The sequence below is a fragment of the Siniperca chuatsi genome, linkage group LG13 (genome assembly GCF_020085105.1).
Source record: "Siniperca chuatsi isolate FFG_IHB_CAS linkage group LG13, ASM2008510v1, whole genome shotgun sequence".
In the NCBI taxonomy this organism is placed as follows: domain Eukaryota; kingdom Metazoa; phylum Chordata; class Actinopteri; order Centrarchiformes; family Sinipercidae; genus Siniperca; species Siniperca chuatsi.
The window spans coordinates 14,853,403-14,875,770 of NC_058054.1; the positions used below are offsets into that span (position 1 = coordinate 14,853,403).

The following is a 22,368-nucleotide window of genomic DNA, read 5'->3' on the forward strand; positions in this document are numbered from 1 at the left end:
ACCTAGTGGGTAACTCCAGCCATGATACAACCTATACTGTATAGGCTATACAGAGGCACCAATCCAACTTTGTCTCTCCCATGCTGGTGCAAAGTACCAGTCCGATACCAGAGCTCTATTTTTCCCCAAATAATTCCAATGAGTTGCATTTAATGTAAAGACAACATGAGAGCTTGAATGACTAAAACTGATAAATCATTGGATTTTTATAATGACCTTGACAAACTGTATTTAATGTGGACTGGTGACTTCATGTTCAGTATCAGTGCAGTTACTCGTCCAGCTCTTACACAAACATAAAACTCACTGGGGCATCCGACACGTTTCACACACGTTATGCAAAACTCTGCTCAGCAACTTAATAAGTCCTTTATTTGTAATGTTCTGTTACCTCATCTTTCCAGTTTCCGATGCAAAAGAAGCAATAATTTCTTAAATAAAGAAAGCAAAAAAAAAAATATTTACAAAATTCCAATACAGCTAATAATCAATGGATTATCTAAAGCACCTCTTTGCATCTGGACAACTGCGGTTTCTGTTGGAAAAGGACACACTGCAATTACATCAGCAATTTATCATTTCTGAAAAATAAAACTGAAAAAAAAAAGTTTTTGTAATTATCGTTATTATACAGAATGCTCCTAAAATAAGTTTCCACTTAAAAGTAGAAAAGGCTTTCGGATCATTTCTGTGTTTGTTTTTCTAACTTTATATATTTCATCAAGTCAAATTTCTGTAGATTTCAAGTTTTAACGGTGATTGGGTCATTAAGTGTCCTCTACGACAGCTCAGGTTTAAGTATAGAAGAGGTAAAGATGAATTGTCAGTCAGTGTGTTTCACTACTGGGGATGGGAGAGGATGGCTTAGAGGAAGCATTAAGACCACCACCTAGTAGTCAAGGTCAAAGGTCAACATCAGTCCTCCATGTTTCTGTCCTTTCATAAGTTCATGATGGGAAACAGGAAGAGAAAATAGACGACCTTTGCTTTAAAAACTCCTTCCATCATATTAAGATTAGTTCATGTACATTTGTCTATCGACGTTTCGTCCATTGTATCATTAATAGAAACACACTTCAGTCATGCTGCACACTCCAGTAAGGGACAAAGACATAAGAGCTGAGTTTGGATTGAACACACACGACGGCATGATGATACCCACGTATCAGGGAACCCACTACACCACACGCCCTGCTGTTTATTCTTACAGATCTGATAGGATGTTAGGCATTATAATTGTCTGGAACCATAAAAAAGCAGCATGTTGGTTTTGTATTATTGTGACAAAAAAGTTTTGTAGTGATGTGGGATACTTCACACCTCGTTAACAAGCAATCCTGCTGAATCAGTTTTCAAGTTTATTTGATGAGGACACTTGCTGTCACAAGCACGTGGGGAAATCATGAGGAAGCAAGAGAGGAAGCGTAGAGAGAAATGATTGTTTTCTGAGTCCGTCCCTCAAAGAAAAGAAAACATAATAAAGATTTTTCCTCATTGAGGATTGATTTGAGTCTGCCTCTCTGGCAATATAGTCCATGACTCTCCGCAGCTGCCTGCAGAGCCCCCGCCTTGCCAAAGGGGGGCAGCAGCTTTCAGTTCATTCTTTCACTCCTTGTCAGACTCCTCCTCTGCCTCACGGAGCCAGGTGAAGAAGGCGGTGACTGATTTCAAGGCCACACCTTTGCCTGTTTGCTCCGCAGGGTCTTTGCTGGATTCCCATTTGTAGAAGGCCTCCTCTTTGATAACGTCCTCATCGTACAAGGCGTCGAAGAACATACGCAGCAGGTCTGCAGAGACAGAAGACAGGTCAATACTGATCGAGCATTGGTAATGAAAAAATAACACAAGCCTTACAATAAACAGCCCTGCAGTAAATATAAGCTCATATTGTTTAGTTTGTGCTGCATGTTGGTATTAATATAACAACATCATTATTGAAGCCGTCAATGCAAAGTAATTTATGCTAATGCACATATCCTGAGTTTAGCATATGGCATCATTAAACGGACTTCTCTCTTGTCACATCACAAAGGGGGGCTACCACACGGCAGTGAAGTTACGAAGCACTTTCTGTCGCCTCTAACTTTCTCTGTGATGTCTCATTTTAAATGTCAATGTAGCCAATCACACAGCTGTCATCTTTAACTTGTATTAATGTTGATTTTGTGTTCTGTCTTTCTATTGTTCAGGTGTTTCACTGTGGGCAGAAGTCTCACAAAAACTACCTGGGACTGCTAGTGTGGACACCAAGTTGTTTTCACACAAACACAATTTTAAAAATGAGACTACTTCATCTATTTAGTGTAGACATAGCGTAAGAGATTTTTCAAGGCAACATAAAGAAACTTATCAAATGACAAACGGCTGCACAAAGAAAAGCAGTACTTGGCAAAGAATTAAATAGACCATGACTAACACTGAATGTCCTACAATTAACAGCATATTTGGTTAAATGCCCTAAAAATCTATTTTCTCCATCAGCTTAACACTGAAAGCGATGAGGTCATACATGAGCCACTGTCCGCCAAATTTAAAACATTACTGTTGATTTCACGTGACAGATTTCTGTGTTGGTCTTGTCTCTTGCTCTTCTCACTGGAAAAAAAAAAATCCCTTTCCCACCTACCAATCAAAACTTAACATAGGAATCAGCATAAACACTAGTAAATAGTGAGGAGTAAACTGAGATTTCAGACACTTAATGATTCATCACCACGTTGTGTCATCAGTGACAGGAGTAGTGTGTGTGTGTGTGTGTGTGTGTGTGTGTGTGTGTATATATATATATATATATATATATATATATATATATATATATATATATATATATATATATATATATATATATATATATATATATATATATATATATATATATATATATATATATATATATATATATATATATATATATATATATATATATATATAGTGGGACTGTGAGCAGAAAGTGGTGTTAATGCCATGAATGCTACTTTTTCATTGTTTTATATAGTACATAAATTGCACACTCACTCATTTGATTAATTGAACGTTTTTACTACCACCACAAACTATGGTCTCAATAAAGAATATATTTGCATATCGAATCAATAACCTGAAAGTTATAAGCTCCATCATCTTTAGCGTTTGTTACAGGGCTACTGTATCATAAGGTATCTGTTTTTTTGTCCACCTCTGTATGTTTAGCCCTGACACATTACTGTTGGCACCCTACAGGTAGATTTAACAGCAGGTTACTCACTCGCTGGCTGCTCCATGGCCACCATCAGAGCCTGGAGGGCGTAAAGGGCCTGCAGCTCTTTCTGCTCATCACTCAGGTATCTCTGCAGCAGACTGGCCCTCAGGCTGATCTGCCGTGAATCCACCCTGTACGGGTTGTCACCTGTAACGAGGAGTAGCAAACTCTTGTTCAGACAAACCATGAATTGAGAAAAAAAACGTCTTGTGTGCCTTGAAAAATTTTCACTTTCCAGGGCTGCAAAATCAATTGCATATTGTGATTTGCATTTCTACATTTAATCATCATAGAACGTCAGAATATCAACACTGAAACATTTTCCCTAAGTGGAGAATTCATCCTGCTGCTATGAGATGAAAAGACTAAACAAACAAATATATAGGATGAGCCAAAAACAGACATCCCTTACTTCTACATGCTGTATTAGTCATACTTACAAATGATGGCAGACTGACACACTAAAGTCATCAATACTCGTACAAACTGGTTGGAAGCAGTTTGCTGCTCGTCCAAGTTGGCCTGAAAATATATAAGGAAGGAAACAATTACTTTTTCAACTTTTATATTGAATAAATAACCCTGCATGGAATATTCAAGTCTCAAGTAAAACCACCAGTACGGTCACACACCTCAACCCAGTCTCCGATGCGCTGGTTATTGGCTTTGTCCTGTAGGAGTCTGTCCAGCTGTTTGCTGAGCTCCTCTCCAGTGAGGACCTTCTTCTTATCGATTTCCTTTGACTCCATCTCCTCTCCTGTGGTGAACTCCACTTTCTAAATCATGAAACACACAAAGAAAATTGAAGATACTCTTGTAAGTTGATTGCTATTCTTTTTTGAAAATGTAAACAAACCAACATGTCATTGTCTACTTTTATCTATTTATTTCATCTTTCTTGTCTGCAGCCATGTGGTTACAGGTGTAGATCATAAGGGGTAAGTGGGTATTGGAATTTGCAATTCAATATCTTTATTTATAGAAATATTTAAGATAAATATTGGCACATTATGTGTCCGTTTTCTACGAGGTATTTCATTATTGAGTGCGCCTTCTCTGTATGAGTGCTTACAATCTCTGTTATTTCCCTGTGCCTGTTCTATCCATCCCGATAAAGAAAAAACTTCACACTCACTAAGTGGTTGTTTGTAGTTGTTTTACTGTCTAGTACTACCGTAGACTACAGACCTGTTCAGTGACAAACTTGTTGACGTCTTTATCCTCGGGCAAAAAATCACTCCAACTCAGCCCAGCCTCTGTCCACATGGCCCCGACCTTCTTAGGGGTCTGATGGAAAAAAAATCCAGTGAGTCTAAAATGTCAAACTGCACGAAGTATTAGGATTTTCTTTATGTACAACAGGATGTAATGAAAGAGCTGTGGCAGTTTGCACTCAGTATGGATATGCCTCATCCCGGGATTTATGTAGCACATACCATTCCTTTGCAGAGCAACTGGAGGATCTGTACCAGCAGCACGCCAGCCTGGCCCAGAGGCACAAGAGGCTTTGAGATCTCCCTGAAGACATAATTACATTGAATTAAATGTAAACTTTCTTTGAACTGAATTATTATTCAGTTGTCTTATTTCTTACCATTGTTAATAAAACAATAGTTATACATACTCAAGGCAAAAAAGTAATTGATTGTTGGTGACATTAACGCATCTTTCAGTTACTGCAGTGAGAGCAGATAAGTGTGATTCTTCATTTGCACCAGGATACATGAATTGGCCATCGTGTGCATTAAATATGTTCATAAATCCTACTGAATGTGAGAGGCAAATAGAAGGGGAATGATAGACAAGAGTAACTAAAGAGACCTCTCTAACATTTGTGAGAAACTGACAAAAGTGTCCCAGTTATCCTATTGACTGGGAATTATGTCTTACTGCAAAACATGTTTAGGGTCAGAGCACTGCCAATCACCCTGAAAATTGACTTTAAAAAATAAATAAAAATTTGATAAGAAGTCAAGGCAAAAAGAGGATCCAATGCTATTTATGGACAGAGAGCTATGGGCCAAAGGAATCAGTTTCTAACAGACTGTGACAGACTTGTTTAGACTTATTTGATTAAATTATTTTTGCTGATTCCCCCATACTGTAGCTCACCTGAAGAGCTGTCCCATAGGGATGCCTCCCTCATGGAGCATGGGGGTAATGAGTTCAGCCAGGTAGAGCCAGATGTGAGGTATATCTATGGCCGTGTCTTCCGCAGCCTCCAAGGTCTCTTCCAGCCTACGGTCCCAAAAACACATAGCACTCACTCTCACTTGAAACACACACCTTTGGTAGTTTAATTTTCCCAAATCAGTCTGTCAAGAGTTAATAAGGAAGCACTAGAGGTGACAACCTTTTCAGACATTGGAAACACAGTGTGATGCTCACCCTTTGTAGTACTGCTGCGTGGGCAATGTCCCTGCCTTTACAAGTTGGTGCAGCAACAGGCCCATGTGCTCTCTAGCGATGGTGCTGCGCTCAAGCGTCGACTCCACGGCGCTCCGCACAAACACATAGAGCAGGGAGGCACTGTTGAGTTCAGCCACACACTGCAACGCCTCCTACAGCACCAGCGGAAGAAGACGCAGAAGATGATAGCCATCAGAGCAGTTTCATATTCAAAGCATTTGCTGGTAAGCCTGATAATATACATGCATTTAAAAGGACCAGTGTGTAAGATTGAGGGGGATCTATTGGCAGAATATGGCAGAAATGGTATTCAGTTGGTTGCAATCTGCAACCTCACCACTAGATGCCACTAAATACTTCACACTGGTCCTTTAAGTAACATTCACTTTGTTGCATGCCAGTGTACACAGTGTCACGTTTGTACCTTCAAGTCATTGATGTGAAGGTATTCTTCAATGATGGCGTTGGCCTTCTTTTCCACCTCCTCTTCAGTCAAGGCAGGCTTTGCAAGAGAAGGAGGAGGCGTGGGGGCGCTCTCACGCTTAACTGCAAATAAATAAATAAATAAATAAAAATAAGGGACAATACAAGTTAAATATCATTCCTCTTATGTCTGGCATCCTAATCTCTGTGTGTATAACTCACACAGTCAGCCTATCCTCCAGGACCTCGTTCTACCATCATATCTATTTCAAATCTTCACTTTTGCTTCATGAGTTTTTCACCTGCAAGATCTTTACTTGGACCCCTGTCCCGGCTTCCTCTGTCCCGGCTTCCTCTGTCCCGGCTTCCTCTGTCCCGGCTTCCTCTGTCCCTGTCGTCGGTCATGCTGGCCACGCGACGCACAGGATCAGCAGAGGCCCGGCTGTCTCCGCCCCTCCCGCCACGCTCCTGCGACTCTCTGCTGAAGCTTCTCTTGGTGATTTGGTTTTGGCTGCTCCTGTCATCACGACCTTCCCGACCCTCACTGCGATCGAACCGGTCAAACCGATCCCTGTCACGTTCAATCCTGTCTCTGTCGCCACCACGCTCACGGCTGGAGCTTGACCTAAAGGTTGTAAGTGAGACAAAAGGTCCACATTTATCACAATGTTCTACCGTCAAATGTTATCTTAAACTGGTCACTCAACAGGTCACATGTGCAAACAATTTATATATGAATTGATAAGGAAAGTCTCCCCAAACTCTGTTGAATTTGGTTTTAAAATGCAAACTGCCAGTTTGGAAATTGTCTTAAATGTTACTTCTGAACATCTATAATGTAATTAGTAATCATATGTTTGTGCAGTCTTGTATTCTGTGCTGACTCTGAAGGGTTTCATGAATAACAAACAAATGAAAGTGGAGGATCTGAGCAGGGAGAAACTGTAAGCAAGTGAAGGTAACATTATTTTAAAACTTAAAATGTATCTCATTAAGATTGACATTTGAAAATGTACTGCCATTATCAGTTTGAGTGGGCTTAGTAATGATAATACAACAAAGTGAAAATACTGTGGATACAAATTTAGTGCATATATTCCTGTAGTGCCTAAAACATGTCCAATAGGTATCACATATTGAGTGCTTATAATCAAATTTACAGATGGATTAACAAGTAAAAGACAATAAAGAGTTTAAACATGGAAATGTCTAAAAGAAACTCTTATAGGCCATTTACTCTTGTAAACATTGAAGGAGGTAAAGCACAAGGACAAGAGATTTCACTTGGTGAGAAAATGTCTGCAGCTGCTGAATACCTCTGAGGAACTCTGCGATCAGAGTCTGTTGAAGACATCAACGACCCAGACTGTTGCAGGGCTGAGAAACGGTTGAGGGTAGTTGGACGACCAGAATCTAAAAGAGTAAAAGGACAGATTAACAAGTCTCTAACCACTAAAAAACTACTTAAAACCACACTCTTAACTGGTCTTTTACCCTGTTCTCCACTTGCTGGTTTAGCTCCAGTTCCTCCACTGCTGCCTTTGCCCCAGCTACCCCACATGCCTTTTCCCCCTGGAGCCAACAGTTGATTGTTGAAGTCCAGAGCACCAGGCTAAAAGGGAAACACAAAAGCCATATTTATTTACTACATACACATTTACCCAACTACTAAATCATCAGGTTAAACTTCAGTTTAATTCTGAAGCAGAATTCTTGACTTAGCAGAATAAGTGTGCAAGACTATTTGACTAAACTGTGTGTGTGTGTGTGTGTGTGTATATATATATATATATATATATATATATATATATATATATATATATATATATATATATATATATATATATATATATATATATATATATATATATATATATATATATATATATATATATATATATATATGAATGAAAACAGCAGCTGGGGTTTCAGAGACCAAGATTTTAGATAAAACAAGTAGTGAAACTTTCCATGTTAGACTCAGGATGTTACCTTCGTGATCTTGCTAAGGCGGGTGGTGTCGATGGGTCTATTCTTGGAGATGGGCACCGTGTTCCATCCCTCATCCTGAGGCTGGCTATTCCGGGCACCTCCTGGTGCGTGAGAGCCTCGACCACCCATGTTCCCACCCATCCTGCCTCCTCCTCCTCCTCCACCTCCTCCATCTTTCTTGGAAAGGAGCTGCTGCTGAACTTTTATCTGTTCTCTGTGCTCCTCCATCTCTGCCTCCTTGTGGATCTGGTCAATTGTTTTTGGACCCTGGTCTCCTCTACGAGGCACCCAGTTATTCTGTAGATCGCAGATGGAAGATGGTTATAAAAAAAAAATAAATAAAAAAAATAAAAAAAACAGTTTAAGCTGTTCCAATACCTATCGTTTAATGTCTACATTCAGGATTCCCATGTGACTCATAATTCCCGTGGATTACTTCACACACAGTATAAAACAATTTTGCTCATCCGGGAATACTTCTCAGCATTTGTCACTACTATTAATGCTTGTTATCGGCTCTTCATTGCAACATCTTGCTATGGAAGAATCAATATTTACCTTTCTGAGGTCCAAGACGTCTTGCAGCATGAAGCGGATTCTGGATGAGGTCTTTCTCTCTTTGATGATCTTGTCCATCTGGTTGAAATACTGATCCATACGAGGCTAACAGGGACACGGGAAAAAGCTGCTTTTAAGACTCATGGCTACAAAATGTCAAGCTCAGGGTAAATTAATGTGTGAGATTGATTTATGTGCAGAGAGCTGACTCCCCAGCTCCTCAGTCCCATCACTAGTAATCAGTGGCCCAGACACGTGGCACAAGAAAAAAAACAAAAAAAAACAAGTCATCACAGGAGAAGGCTGAATGTGTAAATGTTTTATACTGACTTCCATCTGTGTGTGTTTTTGCTTTACTTACCTTGGCCTTCTCAAAGTCCAGGTCTTTGCCAATTGTGGAGAGCAGCCTGCAGAGACACTCCAGAGACTCTTCATCATGATTCTTCAGTAGTTTCACTACGCAGTCGTGCATGATGGCCTCTGTCAGCATCTTCAGCTTGAAGAGCTCACCTATGAACTTTATGTTTCCCAGTGAACGGCGGCGGGCCTGGTCTCTGGACTCTTCCAGCTCCACCCTCAAGCGCTCACGCTCCTCTCCCTGAGGGCAGATACAAGTGGGTGTTTGTGCTTAGTGGTGGGGTAAAATGATCTGTTTAGTCTAAATAAACAAAAACTGTGGCGGTTGGGACAGTGACAGTAAAATATCACTTTCTTACAGCTTTGGCAGCCTCCAACTCTTTTTGCTTTTTCTCAAAGATTTCATCATCATCCTGGTCCTTCTCAAACTCTTTCTGGCAGCGGTTGAGCAGCAGTTTGCGGAAGTTCACAAAAACTCCTGGCTTGTCTGAGGTGGGGACTTTCAACTGAAGGAAGAAAACATTGAGTACAATTACAATTTGTTAATGAATATACATTTTTAATCTCACTAATAATTATATGGCATAAAAATGTGATTATAAAAATGTTAATCATAAAATGAAAATCAACAGTGTGCTCCATCAGTTCCTCAATACCATCATGAACATTCAGTGGCCCAGACACGTGGCACAAAACAGAAGTCATCATTGGAGCAAATTATAAAAGCACAAGATCCGGACATACCGGATACGACTTACCCCCATAAGGCAGCGGCACATGTTGGCGTAGGCCACGGAGAAGTTTGGCTCTGAGATGGCCTTCTCAAAGATGAGGTCAATGGCTCCCTTCAGCCTCTCCTCTGTGTCTATTGTCAGATCCGTCACCTGTTTCATCAGCTCCTGAAACTTCTGAGGGGTCAGCTTGTTGAGGATACTGCGCAGACGCTTGAACAGCTCTCGAGTCTTGGCCTGTTCGGGATCATCTCCTTCATCGACTTCCTCCCCGACACGGGTGCGAGTGGACTTCTTCGCCGTGGGCTTCCAGGCCTTCTCAGCCTTGTTGAGCTGCACGTCATCACTGAGGGACATGCTGCTGATAATTTTCCTGGGCTCTTTCCTCTGACCCTGCTGGGAGCGACGTGGCCCAGGTGGCTAATAGGAGGGGAAGGGATGCACATTTAGCAAAGAACCCTTATTCAACAAAACAAATACTCCGAATTATGGTTATTGCCATAATCACGGTTATGAAAAAGGGACGAGAATTTCCTTTCATAATAAACCACCTCTGAAATTGAAGAGACAAATTCACTCACCGGGCCTCGTGGTCCTCCCACTGATCTGCTCCCAAGGTTCCCCAAATATGAGGGAGTAAAATCAGGACCGACATTCATCAGTCGAGCTGGGTCAGCAGGCCGCAGTGGAGTCTTGTTCGCCTGAAGTTAAAGTAAAAAGGCAAAATGACCTCTGTGGCCATACAAAAATACAAAAAACTGACAAGAGGTATGTCAAGTTTCCTAATTCTCTATCATAAATCACCAGGATATATTAAAAAATTTGTTATGATGTCATAATGTCATGCATGAATGACATTATCGCCGCGCTCCACAGCAAAATGACGCAAAACATCACCTACCTTGTCTAGGACCACATCACTGATGATAGGCAGGCCCTCGGGTTTGTGCATACTGGCACCGATAAACTGGAAGCCCAGGAGGAACTCCCTGTCATACCTCTTTTTCTCTTCTGGGTCTATTGGCTTCCATTGTTCTGAGAGATGTGAGAATGCAGAGAATTAAATGTAGAATGTGGAAAACTGATAAGCAAGGACATGTCCTCCCTTAAATATGAAAAAGCTCAGAGTTAGTACAGCTTTATAGCACTGTAGATGGTAGGGAAAATGTGTCTTAAGTCTTGAATGAGACACTTTGAGAGGGTGGATGCTTGACAATCTTTATGCATGAACCTGCTGTATGGTGAGTAGCCACTGTTATTCCACGCTTGTAGCATAAATTGTTTAAAAATGTCAAGGGATGTACACAATTTTGAACAGAAAGGTATCTAAAATAGAACCTTTAATAGGTTTCATGAATTTAGTTGTTTGTGTCCATTTGTGAATTATGATGTCTAAAAATATTTTGACATTTTGCAAACATAGTGTTGCATTAACATTAAACAAAAATATGACATTTGACTGTGCCCTTAGATTTATTTTATGCGCCTTTAGGATGCATATGCACCTAAAAAAACATCATCATAGCTACAAGTATACATCTAAACGGTAGCTGTTACCGTTCAACTACACACAAAAACTTAGTCACAAACTACCTTCTTTGTACTGGTATTTCTGCCCAGTTGGCTCAGCTGTCGCTTTAGGCCCGTCAGGTTCAGCATTCTGCTTGTCCTCTTTTTCCTCCCAGGTCTCATCTGCAAGCTCAGCGGGAGGTTCAGCTGGAGCAACAGGGACAGGGTCGGCCTGAGTGGACGAGGGTTCAGGAGCAGGCTTGGTATCCTGCTCCTGTGGCAAAACAAAACAGGAAGAGATGAATAAGTATTACAATAACTCAGTTACTCTTCAGGGATTGTAAAATATCCTCAAAAATATTATTGATACAGCTGAAACTGCTGAGACACTTAAACACCATGGCCCTGTGTTAATTTCAATCTTTCATGTTGAACTGATACACACCTCTGTGAAGGCATCCAGGAGGTCTCCAATGGCCTCCTTCTTGTTGAACTCCTTCATGTTCTTCCTCTTCTTTGGCACAGACATAGCAGCTTCAAGAAAAGGACAGTGTTCACATTAAAATCTCTCAGAAGACCAGCATGACACATATGACAATCACAAATGTAAGCGAGAATCAACTCCACCCTACCTTGCATAGTAGTAGATTCATCTGTAGGGCAGCTAACAGAGGTGGGAGGGGCATCCTCACTTTTCTCCTTCCCCTCTTCCTCTTTCTTCTTCTCCTTCTCCTCCTCCTCCTCCTCCTCCTCCTCCTCCTCCTCCGTCTCCTTCTCCTCCTGGGCTGGCATTGCCATTTTAGCCACAGGTGTGGATTCCTGAGATTGAGAAGCGTCAGGCTTGTCAAGGGTTGTAGTGTCTGAAAATGCCATATCCTCAGACAGTTCCTCAATGTCCTGAGGAAGGCCGTTGGAGAGAGGAGGCTCTGCCGTTTCAGCCGGTGTGGGTTCGGGTACAGGTTCAGGGGCAGAGCTCGGGGCAGCGCTCTGGGCCTGTGGAGCAGCAAGTTCCTGTGCAGAGGGTGGAGGCTGAGAGACTTCAGTTGCCGGTTTTGTAGCCACTTCTTCTTTTGCCTCATTAACAGGGGTAACTGTCGCAGCAACATCAACTGCAGGCTCCAACTTAGCGCTGGCCACCTTCTCCTCTTTTTCCAATTCCTTCACTTCCTCTGTTTTCTTTTGTTCCTTTTCTGGTGCTTTCTCAGGTGGAGCTGGGGCAGCCTGTGGTTCCTCCATTTTGACAGGCACCTCTTGTACTGCTAATGATGCTGAAGGGCCGACAGGAGCATCTACTGTGTCACCAACTTTAGTATCAACTTTATTTTCTGCCTCAGCAGGAGTAGTACTAGATGCTGCTGCTGGAGGGGGGGAAGAGGAAGACTGCTGGTCCTTTATCAATGGGGATGGCACCTCAGCAGCAGCTGTAGGGGCAACAGATTGTGCGGCTAACTCAGCAGGTGGTGTAATCTGGTTGTCCATTTCCTGTTTGGCCTCCACCACAGGCTCTGTAATTGCCGTGGCAGGAGGTGGTGGGGTTTCAGCGCTAGCAGGAGGCTCCATATTTTCATCTGGGCAGTGAAAGAATCACAATAAGGAAAATGTGGAATACAGCCATCTTGCATTTTTTTTATGTAAACCAAAACTGAGAAAATGTACTCACCTCTTCTAGTCACTGTAGTGACTGGCTGTATAACTTCACCATTGGTCTGTGCAGGACTTGCATCTGCTATGGAGGCCTACAGTCACAAAACAGTATTTAATGTTTTTTGATCAACAATTTTGTGTTTTTACATCAATGTGTTTAATGTAATCAATCACAACATCCCTGCAATGCAATCTTCATTTTCACTTTTAGTTGAGACTATATCAAAGACATGCTGATTAAACTCTTTAGCAACTTCCAAGGCTGTAGTGTGTCTTGTTGAATTATATTGCATTTTTTTTGAAAGTGTTTCCAAGGTTTTGCCCAACCCAACTGGCAACTCAATGTACTTGCTAGTTAAAGCAACCTAGCCTAAAATATAACCACAGCTCAAAACATCAGGGCATATTTGTGTGTATTTGCTTTGGCTTTCGTTTGTTCAGTGAAACTCTGTGATAGATCTGTGCTGTGCTAATAAGATGTTAGCACCGAGATGTGAAAACATGCAATCAGTTGCAAGTTGGGAGCTGGTGTGTAAAGAATTCCTAAACTCTGCTTTGTTTTCACTGACAATATGTCCTTTGTTCATACAAACCAACCAAAGGTCATTGTTTTTCTTCAAAATAAAAAATACTGTGATGATATGCTGAAGATGTACATTTTTAACCAGTAATGTTCTTAGGTGTAATTAAATCGTAATATATTAAGTTGTAAACAATATATTTGTTTCACTTTTGGAAAAATGACTACATTCTCAGATGAGCCAACTATAAGTATTTATTTCAGACTGAAAATTTTCACCAGTTAGAACTCTCCGTCCTTTTCGGTGTTTTTCATTCACTTTATTTCCCAGACATACAGTACCTGAAGTCAGAATAGCTAACAAAAATGTTGATTTCTAAAATAAGAAAAAACTATAGCTTTATGCCACATTAATAATTATTAGCACTCAGAACTTACATACTTACTTATAACAATCGCTAAAACAATTCTGTCTTTAACTATACACACAACCCTGTTTGCTTCAGATCTGAGTTTAAATGAGTCAATTGAAACCAGTCTTCCCAAAAGCATTCCTACCTGTGGGGGAGTTGGTGTGGTGGTGGACCTTCCACCAGACATGATCTCCTCTGTGATATCGCGCCCACCCTGGTTGGGGTCTCGTATTCTTATCTATAAGGAGACAGGGTAAATATTGGTTAAGTTTCCACAAAACATGTAACCAACATTAAAATACAGTGTGTAATGATCCTGTCACTGCTGATCTATAGCTGCCACCCATTATAAATACTATTGTTATTTTCAGCTAAAAGAGAATGTTCCACATTGAACAGACAAAACACTTTCAGTCCATTCAATTTTTTTTGACCTCAGACAAGAGGTGCGCTGCCCTTTTGTCGTGACACACTACCGGTTTGCGTTCCCTCTTTGGTGGGCCTTGTGACTGTGCTGGTGGTTGCTGAGGAGGCGGGGCTTGTGGTTGTTGCTGGGCGGGGTTGATCATTACCGGTGCAGGCTGGACAGGCTGAGGGTACTGTGGCTGAGCTGGGTAGTACGCTCCTGCTGTAAGGTTAGAATGAAACAAAAAAGCATTAATAATGACAAGAAAACAATATGAGTACAAGACGCAGCTAAAATAATCATCCATCCAGGATTCACAAGATTTTTTTCCTGTAGTTATGACCCAAAATTCTTAAGTTTCTGTGTTTTTCTAAAAAACTCTGCAAGGCGGTTTGTGGGATTTGTGGGTATAGGCCTTATTGACATTTTGACCTTACAAGAAAAAAAAAGAAAGAAAAAAAAAAACCATCTCAGAGTTGAGATTCCTGTAGGAACACAAAAACAAGAATCCACCATGCCTATATGGAGGTGTGTGGATCAAGATATAAACAAATTACAAACTTGTATGAAGTAGGTTATGACACAGGCTTTTGGAATAATAATAACCTTCATATCCAGACTGTGAAGGTCGGACAGAAGCGGCATGTTAAAGTGCTCTGTAGTAAATAAACACAGCCAACATTACTTGCTAGCTTATGATATAAATCCAGAAATTTGCAATACATGATTTCTTTCATTGAAATACATAATTTAATCAAAATCTGAAACATATGAAATTGTAAAAGTGGAATTTCAGCTAGGAAATATGTAGAGTATTCAGCTAGCAAGAAATCTGCGGGCTGGCAATGGCACACTGCAGGCAGCTATTGTTCTTTTTGCCAACTATTTAATTAAAAATATTTAAACAGAATATATATATATATATATATATATATATATATATATATATATATATATATATATATATATATATATATATATATATATATATATATATATATATATATATATATATGCATGTGTCCTTCACTTTGTATCCCATTTGCACATAGAAGTATATGTGTTACCAAAAGAAAAAACAAATTTACAACATTATCGGAGACAGGAAGTGCCACAGAGATTTTTGCCACTAAAGCCTGCTGACCAACACACAAGCACACACTACTCACCAGGGTAGCGCTGGGAGGTGAGAGGAGCACCGTGGAGAGAGAGACGGCCGTTCTCTCGCCCGCCCCCTCTCCCCCCACCACCCCGCCTCTCCCTCGCAGCAAGAGAGGGCTCTGAACCAACGCAGCAAACAAGAGGAAGGGAGTGAGGGACGGGAGAGGGAGGAAAGAAGGAGAAAGGGCAGGAAAAGACAGATGCAGAATGAGTTAATGAGAGGATCCAGAGGAAGCAGGGTGTTAAAAAGGTCCCATGAAATGAACAACGTCTTTACTGTATTCTTACCTTGTGTTCCTAGCTGCATCTTGTTCTTATGTGAACTGTATTTTTTTGCATATCTTTAAATAAAAATAATTTTCTTCCTGGAAAGTTTTAAATTCTGTTCACTGAACCATCTTCCACTCAGGGGTGTGGCATATGCCAATAAAATGGGATGTTTTAGTTTTACCCACCCAATGGCTCACATCAAAACAAATCTGTAGAACATTTGTCCTTAACCAAATGACCATTTGCAGCAGTAACACAGGTCAAAAGTGTGTTTGGGGTGGCATTTAAATCCCCCCCAAGTGCAGTGGTTGCAGCCATACTCAAATGATTGCCTTTCATTTTGGTCTTTCTCCTGGATACTTTTGAACTCTCATTAATATTCAAATTATATCTGTCCTAACATTAAATCCCACCCCAACATCATGTTTAATATGGACTTACATCCAGCAAAATTTTTGTCTCAAAGCCATTTCATGGAACCTGTAAGGCAGTGTCAGGTGAGACTGCAGATAGAAAGAACACAGGCCAAAGCAGAATCAAGCCAGACCACATACAACTGGCGGTTCACCACATACAGCAGTGTTTTGACCCAGAAAGACATTAAACACACCAACCAGCCAAGCAAAACCATGACACACCCAGCGATACCTTATGGGCAAAGAGGTGCGCAAATGGATAGCGAATAAAACTAGATGCTTCAACTTAAAATCTCAGTTAAATTTGGGCTTCTGGCCTCTTTTAACTTATAATCCTCCATGTTTATGGTTGTGCTTGGTTGTTGTTGGTCTTGGGCAAAAAGCCTTACCATAAGTAGGGTATTCAGCAGGGCTAGTTCCCGGAAAGAAGCCTGCTGTACCACTGGTCACAGGATACTGCTGAGTAGGGGGCATATATGGGGCCCGGTACTGCAAAAACAAAATAAAGAGTCAGATACAACAACAATAGATAAAACAATTAAGTTGTGAGAGCTTCAGGTCAATCTCTGCCAACTCCACAGTAACGTACCGTATTGGCCCAAATAATATGACCCCCCCTCCCCTTTTCAACACCTGTTTTTGGAAGACAAACTCCTAAATCTGTGTGGCTTGTACAAACAGGTTTTCAAATGCAGCTAATTCTTCATTGTGTCTATCAGTCATGTGCTCACACACTCTCTGGTCAGGCTCCTGAAAGTAGTCAGAATTCTCTGGCTGGTATTCTGACACTGGTAATTCTTGGACTTTTTTTATGTGATTCGTGGAGAGATGATTTGGTCCCCGATCAAAATCAATGAGAGATGCTTTCGACTCATTTTCAATCGTCAAAAATTACAGTTTCTCCATAGAAGCAAAACAAGCTACATGAGCTGTCAGAAATTCCAGTAGGTTAAACTGTGGTTCCTAAACAATTTTGGGGCTGTTTAAGTCTAAAAGACACACTATAAACCGACATTAAGAACCTCGTTAGCCTCGCAACATTAAGGTGATAAAGAACTCATAATGTAACACTCTTTTAATGTAATAAGCTCACTCTGTAGGAGTAGGTACTCTCACCATCTGCAGTTGTTAACATGCAAATATCTTAGTCCTTTCAAATGTAATTTCTTCAAAAAAATATTGTCTTATATTCGGGCCAGTGTGGTAATATGATGAGCATATACTCAGTCTTTTGGGGGCCGATTGTTGTGTAGAATGATAATATGTGTGCCATTTTAACAAACTGATGATTACTAATGTAAACCAACCTGTCCAGGGGGGATGAAGTAGCCCTGAGGGGAGCCAGCGAAAGACAGCTGCTGCTGGGAAATCATCATCATCTGGGAGCTGGGCTGGTAGACGTGAGTGGGTCCGACAGGTCGTGGGCCACTACTTGTCTGCACCCTTGGAGCACTGGTAGCCATGGCTGGTCGGTTCTGATAGTAACTCTAGAGAACAGATGAGGAAGAACGAAGGAACAAGGATGAAGAGTGTATCACAGCTCAAGCAAACCTGTTGCTCTGTGTGTACATGTAGACTCTTAACTGTGGTAGTCCTAACCCATGTGTTAGAATGCAGTCGCACTCACAGCAACTGCCAAGGTGTACAGCAAGTTCAGTTCTTGGATTACACTGAGTCTAAATTGTAGTGAAAGTCATATCTCCCTGCTACACTAAGGCTTTTCACACTGCAAATTCTTAGCCCACTGCGATAACTTAGCCCCTTTTCACACACACATTGTTAACCAGGGTTAACCTAAGCCCAGGTCTATACATTTCACACTGCACTAAATGTGCGGTTACTAATGTTTTCCTTCTAGAATGACGCGTGACTACTCATTTTACTTTAGCCCCGTGTTTAGTCGATTTTCAGGGGATAACGCTGCAAACTCGGGACTAAATGTGCTCCGGAGCAGTGCCAGCAAGCCCTAGGCTAAAGTCGGGGTTAGCCCACTTGGAATGTGCCAGGATTGTGCCAGTGTGAAAGCTTTCTTAGCTTGGGGCTAACAGCTCCCTTAGCCTGGGGCTAAGTGCAGTGTGAAAAGCCCTACTGTGATTAGCCCAAGTTAGGGGGGGGGGGGTGCGAAGAGAAAAGCTGTTACCTGTAATGCTCTGTATCCACCCTTCAGCCGCGCAACACATGAGCAGAGAGCAAGAGAGGGAGTGAGATTAAGGTGAAAATGGGGACAAGAGACAATGTGGAAGGTTGAGATTACAAGGTGTAAGAAGAAAGTATGAGAGGCAGCAGCAAAATATCTCTCAGCCATGAACAGTAAGCTCAAACAACCATGCAGCTCTGTACAGGTCTGCGTAGAAGTAGGATCCCCTGAAGTCCTCTGGGTCCTAGTTTTGAGTGGTTAAAGAATCATTTTAAGGGCTACACGCGCATGCGGGCAGTGAAAAAAAATTTAAGAATGCTGCAGGTACCAAAATTTTAAACAGTTAAGCCTATTCTTGTTTTGATTTGAACCTGACTATAAAAGGATTTTAAAAATAAATGATTTTTGAATGACTTGACATTGCAGTGTCACAGTGTCATTCTGACAGCAGGTTTGGGACGATGTCTTGCTAGTGCAAAGGAGTATTAGGGGGGGGGTATGTGCAGGTGCAGGATGAATAAAGAATAAATAAGGCCTGGGTGAACTCTGCTTTTAACATATTGTGACAAGGCAACAACTTAAAAAAATGGCACAACTTCCTATAGAGAAACATGCATTTCTAGAATTAGATATAGCACTCAACGTTATTGGACCTCAGCAAAAGTTAACTCGTCTAATAAATACTACAGTGTTCTCATCTACTTCTCCAACATGTGGAAGGGAAAGCATGCATTACACTAAGCAGACAGAGGGGATGTAAGGAAAAGTGAGGGGTGTTAGTACCTGTTGGTGTAAAGTACGAGGCCCTGCAGCAAACTGGGAGGACAGCAGAAGAGAGGAAAGAAGTCAAGATTGACACTGAAGGAGAAAGATGGCAAATTGCCTATAACACTCACACACATACACAGATTTAGCCAAAGCCGTATAGCAGTAGAAGCCGTGTCAGAAATCTTTGTGAAAGAGTAAGAAAGGGGGGGTTCTCATTACAAGGAAAAACATATCACACACTTAGACACTGAATGCTGGGAAAATTAAAATAAATAAATAAATAAATAAATTAAATAAATGTAAAAACTCGCTGTGAGCAATCAATACCTGTCTTGGCTGTGGTGCAGAGTTCATTTGTGGAGGTGGAGGGGTGGCAAAAACAAGAGAAGGGGGCTGACCAGGGCCGTAGGCAGCCTTGAGAAGAGAGAATGGAGGAAAAATATTTGTTACAGAACTTTAATCTACCAAAAAAACTTCTACAAGGTCCGTTGCTCTCACCTGTGTCAATCCAGGGGATGGGGCAGGGTTTGGGACAGAAGCGGGTCCCGTTATAGGCTGTGGTGGTTTGTTCATTTCACGTTCTTTTATGGTTCTGCATTAGGGTGGCGTTGTTTTGCCAGCCTGTCTGAGGAAGAGAAGAGCAAGAAATACAAAAAAGAACAACTAAGCATTAACCAAGTGTTAATGAGAGGCATTGATTTGAAATTGCTTTCAGTTCAACTTTGATCTCCGTTAAACATGATAATTGCACCCATACAGGTAAGATATCAGAAAACACTGTACAAAGACATGGACCTTTAGTGTGGCAACATCTAAACAAGCAGAGAGGGTGTGGCCAGTTGTTTTGCCTGTGATAACACCACCACCTCCCAAAATGTTTTTCACTAGCATATTGCATGGCTGGTGCATGTTTTAATCTCCATCCAAAACTGTCTATATTTTGTGTAGAAAAAGGTCATGGTGGCTATTAAGTCACTTCAACATGGGGGACTTGGACTGTAAAAACCCCCCTAAAGAAAAACAAAACACATTCCTAAATGATCATGACTTGGCAAAACAGCAAAAAAGCAAATAGGGGACAAATACTAATGGGGCTTACTTATAAAGGTTTAGAGATCTACTTCCAGCTCATATGTGGCTGCCACCAAATCACTTGGACTGGTCCGGTTTTGAGTGAATTTAAGAAAATGGATACCTGAGGTCAAAGTTCATTTACTATGTTAACAGTGGCTTCAATGCCCCCTGGTTGTGCTAGCTACATGTGCAAATAATCCATTCAAATAACATTATGTCAATATCCATTTCAAAACTGACGGCAGTTTTCTCATCAAGATAAATGTTTGTTGTATATGTGCTGAAATAGCTAAGACATGCTGAAATTGATCAAAACTAATAAACACTACTAGCAGACGTGTCATGCACCATCCACCTGCTGACACAGGATCTATCGTTAGCTGCTAGCTAGTGCCATGCTTCTTTTAGACAGGGCATCAATGTGCAAAGCTACCATATGGTTCTGCCAGCAGACACGGTTAAACAGTCTTATGAACCGTCATTAAATATGACAAGTAGTCAAGGAAAAGCTTATCATTGTGTCTTAGCTAAGTTATAGGATGAAAGGCATTTTACTGGCCCGCTAGCGAGGCAGCATTCCCGGCCGAAGAGGGTTAAATCGTTAGCCAACAGCCGGCTAACGATACGTGTCCCACTATCATAGACATTTTGGTTAGTTACGCTACGTGGCTGAGTCCACATTTAACCTTAACTTACACAGAGTTCAGTCTGATAGTTTTACTGCACCAAGGTACCATTTGTTTACTAATCAGAACAGCAAATAAACCGGTCCTAGCAATGATGTTGCAACACTTGACACCGATTAAGTTACAGTTAAGCTATTGTTGGTTAATGTTAGCGGTTTAGCCCAGCCCTGTCCTACGAGGTGTATTTAATTACAGGCCCAGCAAGCTACGCGAGCAAATAAAACCTTCAACCTGACATTTAACTTGAGCCAATATTATGCTAACAATAAGATCAGATTTTAAGTTAAACTGTTACCGCCAAGACATTACTTCTAAAACGCAGTGAAAATCGTTTTTAAACCATGAAACAGTAAGGGTTAGGGCTAACTAGCGTTACCCCACGAAGCCAACGTTGATAACGGTAACCAAATGAAGATTACCCACGAGAGCGAGGAACCCTGGCTGTCACTTCAGCTAGCGTTAAGATAACTAAAGGATGCCTCAAGATGAACTAACCACATTTTAACTAACATTTAGATTAATTTGTTTGCATCTGTTCTCGTATTCTGGGCAATGTTAGCTGGCTAGCTATACTAGTGTGTAGACTGACAGCCGGCAGGGCCTTTTCAACCAGCTAACATTAGCTAGCCTGTGTGCCTTTGACAAATACGAAGCAAAGCTCCGGTGTTCTTCAAGCTAGCACCGTCAGTTGGATTTATTCTTACCAGGAATCAATAGTGAATATGTTGTAAGATGGGAAATCGGGGAATCAGCCTCTGATCAGTCTTCTGTTACTGAAAGTAGTGGTGTTGTAGTTTCCTTGTCCTTTACTCCAAAAGAAAAGTGATGCCCTTCTTGGCTATTGACTTAGCGTTAGCAAGCTAGTTAGCTGACCGGCAGATGGGGTGAGTGCTACTACTGTCACTTCGGTTTAAATCCCCGGGCGTGCAAAAGTGACAGTGCTCAAAATCAAATAATATAGTACTTCGGGAGTACTATTGACAACTCCGATGGGCCCGAAAAAAGCCTCTGGACCGGAGGTCCATGATCAAGGCGTCGATGGTGACGGATTGCCGGTTAGGTATGTACACAGCTGTCGCATCAGGAGACTCAGAGCGAGGCCATAATGCGATGTTTCTGGTCTGTGGAGCCGGTGCGCCTCCAAGTCGCATGGGTAACTTCCGGGAAAATTAAAATTTGATGCCGTTTCCTTGGTCACGTGATACAGGAGCTTAGATCGATTCATCAGCCCTTCCCGCACAATTATAAGTCCTTAGTGGTCAGAAAAAATGGAAGTTTGAACATCTATATTTCCATGACAACTGGGCAAACTGCATCTGCTGAGGAAGAAACGCTTCAGAGCAGCTACTGAGTAAACTTTGTGCTGAGAATGCACTGGGGAAAAAGTTACTGTTTGAACAGTGCTCAAGTCTGTCCTTTATTAAATTGTGAAGTATGATCTAGCTATGAAATGGCCCACACAATAGAGATGTTGTAGTCTTCTTTTACCTAAGGACAACTCATTTGTATCCATGGTTAATGGATAGGGGAATAGTGGCAGTGGAAATAATTTGGCTTTCAATTATTTTCATTATCACTACTTTCTTTATTAATCGGTTAATCTTTTGTTCTGTGAAATGTCAGAAAATATCAAAATTTCTATTTCTAAGAGCCAAG

At 41.2% G+C, this 22,368-nt stretch overlaps 1 protein-coding gene and 2 non-coding genes across 18 annotated transcripts; all 3 read right to left on the bottom strand.

The window, feature by feature from the left end:
* Positions 1-353: 353 nt before the first annotated feature.
* On the bottom strand, positions 354-21,896 carry eif4g1a (eukaryotic translation initiation factor 4 gamma, 1a). Of its 16 annotated transcripts, none has more exons than XM_044218763.1 (33): positions 21,417-21,896; positions 19,451-19,573; positions 19,280-19,366; positions 19,081-19,134; positions 18,188-18,208; positions 17,355-17,534; positions 16,437-16,536; positions 15,370-15,480; positions 14,229-14,422; positions 13,940-14,032; positions 12,878-12,953; positions 11,850-12,785; positions 11,663-11,751; positions 11,302-11,491; positions 10,610-10,743; positions 10,290-10,409; positions 9,736-10,128; positions 9,337-9,483; positions 8,982-9,218; positions 8,621-8,725; positions 8,063-8,359; positions 7,565-7,682; positions 7,387-7,483; positions 6,373-6,695; positions 6,072-6,193; positions 5,627-5,799; positions 5,351-5,476; positions 4,675-4,756; positions 4,427-4,525; positions 3,871-4,014; positions 3,679-3,760; positions 3,245-3,385; positions 354-1,787 (listed from the first exon to the last, which is right to left on the bottom strand). In XM_044218763.1, exons 2-33 carry the CDS (start codon positions 19,523-19,525, stop codon positions 1,606-1,608), a joined length of 5,328 nt encoding a protein of 1,775 aa, XP_044074698.1. In that variant the 5' UTR covers positions 19,526-19,573; positions 21,417-21,896; the 3' UTR covers positions 354-1,605. The 16 variants fall into 16 exon arrangements, with proteins under 16 accessions (XP_044074698.1, XP_044074699.1, XP_044074697.1 ...); XM_044218764.1 differs by lacking the exon at positions 19,081-19,134 and adding an exon at positions 18,968-19,000 and having other exon boundaries at positions 19,451-19,577; XM_044218762.1 differs by having other exon boundaries at positions 19,451-19,577.
* On the bottom strand, positions 8,829-8,919 carry LOC122887671. The gene has a single exon (XR_006380588.1). It is a non-coding gene; the product is annotated as a small nucleolar RNA SNORD66 (small nucleolar RNA).
* LOC122887670 lies at positions 9,614-9,690 on the bottom strand. The gene has a single exon (XR_006380587.1). It is a non-coding gene; the product is annotated as a small nucleolar RNA SNORD66 (small nucleolar RNA).
* Positions 21,897-22,368: the final 472 nt, after the last annotated feature.